The sequence below is a fragment of the Hipposideros armiger genome, unplaced genomic scaffold (assembly GCF_001890085.2).
Source record: "Hipposideros armiger isolate ML-2016 unplaced genomic scaffold, ASM189008v1 scaffold_1093, whole genome shotgun sequence".
Lineage (NCBI taxonomy): Eukaryota > Metazoa > Chordata > Mammalia > Chiroptera > Hipposideridae > Hipposideros > Hipposideros armiger.
Genome location: NW_017732443.1, coordinates 242,605 through 246,834, shown reverse-complemented (window position 1 = coordinate 246,834; position 4,230 = coordinate 242,605). Strand labels below are relative to the sequence as shown.

Below are 4,230 nucleotides of genomic sequence, written 5' to 3'. Positions count from 1 at the left end.
ATAACATAAATAGGAATCGTGATGGAAACCCCATCCCCTCCTCCTCCACGAAAGTGAAGAGCAGGTCGCCGTGCTGTTCAAGGCTCACCAACCGGGGTTTGAAACCTCTGCACTGCGAGACGCGCGAGGCCTTTCGGCTACGGCTTGGAACGCACCGCTGAGCTAGCCGGGCTCCCAGCGCTCTGCCCGGGAGCCGTATTCTGGGGCAGGGGTAGAGGCGGAGCCGCAGGGGCGTCCCATGAGAACGCCGCCCAAGGACCGCCGAGAGTATGGCGCTAAAAGTTTATTTCGCTTTTTAACCTGAGTTTGATATATTCTTTTTCTCTTCCAAGGATCTTTGACAAGAGGGGAAAGTGCTGTACTTGCATTTCGCGGCGCGGCTGTCCTATTTATCAACACGTGCTCTCGGCTCGCTCCCTTTCCTGCCCCCTCCCCGGGTCTTTGTATTCGAAGCCTTAATTCTCCTTTGCACAACCGGGAAAGAAAACAGGCATGGAGAGTTTTATTTGACAGTGCCAGGGACAATGTGCAATCCAAGCCCCGAGTCCTGAGCTGGCCGCTCCGTGCTCCTCCGGATCTCAGTCTCTCCTTCACACCTCTCCCCGCACCCAGCAGTCGCGCTCCCCGGGCCTCCACCCGCGCGTGGGCAGGTGCGCCTCCTCGCCTTCTCTGCTGCTGATTGGCGCCCAGGTTGGGGAGTCACCGCCCAGCGCTTATGTCAGAGTGCGTGCTGTCCCGGCCCACCTCGCCTTTGAACTTCGCCGCTTTTGGCTCTCGTTCACCAGCCACCCCGCATTCTCAGCCAGGTACTGCGCTAAGCGAGGCAGCTACGGGAACGCCACGGGAGGGGGAAGGGAGCGACGGCTGTAGACACCGGAGAGAAGAGAAGCAGAGAAGGCGAAGGTGGAGAGGGGGGGAAGGAGGAGCTTCCTGCCCTCGCCAGCAAATTACCTGGCCACTTAATCCCAGAGACTCCGGTACTTGGGCCCCAGCCTCTGGTGCCGGCAGCCCTCGGGCCGGCCGCCTTCTCCTACCACGCCCTTCCTGCCCCCACTCGCCCCCCGGGGCCTGCCTCGGTGCCGAGACTGGCATGATCAGCTGAACTTTGCGGGGTTAGTGCTTTTCTCTGGGTTCCCTCAGCGGTACGGAGGCGAGGGGAGCTCAGAGCCCCGGCTCAGGACGGACAGACAGGCAGACAGACAACCGCGCCCAGGCTCTCCTGCAGAGCCCCTGCACTCCCCACCCCCACCCTCCTAGCCTCCGGGATCATGTCCAAACCTTCAGACCACATCAAACGACCCATGAATGCCTTCATGGTATGGTCCAGAGGCCAGCGGCGCAAGATGGCCCAGGAAAACCCCAAGATGCACAACTCAGAGATCAGCAAACGCCTAGGCGCCGAATGGAAGCTGCTGTCTGAGGCAGAGAAGCGGCCGTACATCGACGAGGCCAAGAGGCTACGTGCCCAGCACATGAAGGAGCACCCCGACTACAAGTACCGGCCACGGCGCAAGCCAAAGAACCTGCTCAAGAAGGACAGGTATGTCTTCCCCCTGCCCTACCTGGGCGACACGGACCCGCTCAAGGCGGCCGGCCTGCCTGTGGGGGCCTCCGACGGCCTCCTGAGCGCGCCCGAGAAAGCTCGGGCCTTCTTGCCGCCCGCCTCGGCGCCCTACTCCCTGCTGGACCCCGCGCAGTTTAGCTCGAGCGCCATCCAGAAGATGGGTGAAGTGCCCCACACTTTGGCCACCGGCGCGCTGCCCTACGCGTCCACCCTGGGCTACCAGAACGGCGCCTTCGGCAGCCTCAGCTGCCCCAGCCAGCACACGCACACGCACCCGTCCCCCACCAACCCGGGTTACGTGGTGCCCTGTAACTGTACCGCCTGGTCTGCCTCCACCCTGCAGCCCCCGGTCGCCTACATCCTCTTTCCGGGCATGACCAAGACTGGCATAGATCCTTATTCGTCAGCCCACGCCACGGCCATGTAACACCTAGCCCGGCCCGCCAGACCTGGAGGGCGGCCTGGAAGCGGGGTCTGCACCCTGTCCTCAGCGCCTATCCTGGGCCTGCAGACGCCTCGGGGCCAGCCCTGCCTGCCGCCCCCTACCCTACCCCAGACTCTGCATTTCTCTTCCAGGGGGATGATAGGGGCGTCCTACCGGACCCAAGGCGCTGACAGGTGCCAGAAACTTGCGAACGTTATGACAGCTATACTGTTGCCCCTACCCCAACTGTCCCAAAACAGATCTCCGACTGTACCCACTTTGGACAAAAAAAAAAAAAACAAAAAAAAACTAGGCAGTTTGCTTTATTTATGTCCCCACCTCTCTCCTCTGATGGGCTTTGGACTCCAGAACTCCCACATCCTGGTATTATATCTAGAATATGCATATTTTTTTCTTTCGCACCCTGAGGAAAAGAGTTAGCTCTGTGTTTTGCCATCAGACACAACTAGGTGCCATTTGCTCTTCATGTGTGGGGGAAAAGCTTAAAAGTTTAAAACTACAGAAAGGGAAACATTTCTATTTAAAATCATGCTATGATAGTGTTTGCTTCTTTAAAGGTAAAACAAAGGACCCACATGGTTATTTACTTTGTATAAAGCAGTGCTCCTAGAGACCTAAGTTTACTTTTAGACAGAATGTCGGGTTATGAAGTCGGGAAGTAGAAAGTGAACAAAAATGAAAAGAATAAAAACATCCTAAATAGTCATAAATGTTTTGACGATGTCTTGGAAATGTACCTAGAAGGATTTCATCTCCTTACTCTGTTCATTTGTTGAACAAAGACGTTTCGAATAAAGACAATCTGTCATTGCAAAAAGTAACCTCTGATGTGCATAAAATCTGAAGTCAGGAGGCCAGGTCCGCGGGGCCGAGGAGTTGGGTCGCTGGGAGGCTGAGAGTGCGCAGAGCGACTCCAGCAGTGGTGGCAAGTGGCTGGTGTGCGTTCGCCGAGCCTAGTGACCTTTGGGCTGGGTGCAAAGGGTCCCAGAATCTGGGATTTGTCCCGATTGCACCCTCCGAATCCGCCCTTTGCCTTTAGAGGCTGGACAAAGGCATCCGTCCCTGGGACGTCACTCCTTCCCTGCGTTCTTCACAAAGTGGTAAGACCACTTCAAGGAGCGAATGAGCTAAGACAAAGGCCGGCCCAAAGGTCTGGGTGCATTTTCTTATTAAAAAACCAAACTCCAAAGGGGTGGAGAGAAGCGCGAGTCTACTGGGAACCAGTTGCGCTGGAGCATCCGGTCCCGCGGTGGCTGTTTAAGTTCAATGCAGGTGGGAAGACCGGTGGAATCGATTTTTTTTTTTAAACAGGTGCCTGGGACTCTATACCGGTCCTTAAGTTAAAAAATAAAAGTCTAAGAAACGCAGTGGGAGACTTTTTACTAAGATCCTGTGTGAGCAAAGGGAAAAAGAAGTCGATAGTGACACGGCTTGGGCAACGAGTTTTAAAAAATCAATAGCTCAAAGCCCTTGGTGTTTAACAAACAAGGAAAAGAACCCTCCCCCACCACCACCACCACCACCACTAAGTGAATGTTAGCTTGAAGACTGCTGTTTTTCGAGGAGAGAAAGGACCTTCTCAGGCCTTCCAGTACAACTCTTTGAAACTTAATCTCAAAATTAAGTTACCCCCAGACCCCCATCTCCCCCATCTCTCCCCACCCCTCAAAGCCGCGCTCATGCGGGGGTTGTTTTCCGTAGGTGGGGTGGCTTTCCCACTGGCTTTTATGTGGTGTGGGGTGGGGGTGGGGGGCAGCCTAGCGGCTGGTCTGCTTTCTGCTGCTGCTGAGGGATTTGTGCGCCTGCCTCTGCCGTTTCCAAAGGAGTCGGTGGCTGGAAGTGCACTGAAAATGTTGTCAACAGACCCTAAAGCCAAAACCCACGGATTAGCATATTGTCCTCAAAACAATTAGAAGTGTTTGAGGTGTTATTTGGAGCCTATTCATCCGAGCCCCTTTGTTAAAGGGGGGTTTTCATTATTAAAAAAAGAAAAAGTTAGCAGTTGTCCATCTGGCTGAGCTGAATAGCAAAGTGATCCGTGTTGTATATGCTTTTCTCATTAAGAGCTCTTTTGAGACCGATGTTAGAATTAAATGGTATAACACAATTAACATACACGGGCGCTGAATAGGAGGGGACGCCTATAAATAATAGATAGATAAATAAATGAGCGATCAGGCGAAGGTAAACAAAGGCGGGCTGGGGGACCGTGTGGGGGGGG

General features: G+C 54.7%; 1 protein-coding gene across 1 annotated transcript; it reads left to right on the top strand.

Moving 5' to 3' along the window:
- The first annotated feature begins 777 nt into the window (after positions 1-777).
- Positions 778-2,814, top strand: SOX14 (SRY-box transcription factor 14). Its single transcript, XM_019632166.1, has one exon. The coding sequence runs from the start codon at positions 1,269-1,271 to the stop codon at positions 1,989-1,991; it is 723 nt and encodes a 240-aa protein (XP_019487711.1). The 5' UTR covers positions 778-1,268; the 3' UTR covers positions 1,992-2,814.
- The last annotated feature ends 1,416 nt before the right edge of the window (positions 2,815-4,230 follow it).

Bases quoted from the DNA above. Each gene is read 5' to 3' on its own strand.
- SOX14 (XM_019632166.1), top strand. From the start codon at position 1,269: ATGTCCAAACCTTCAGACCACATCAAACGACCCATGAATGCCTTCATG.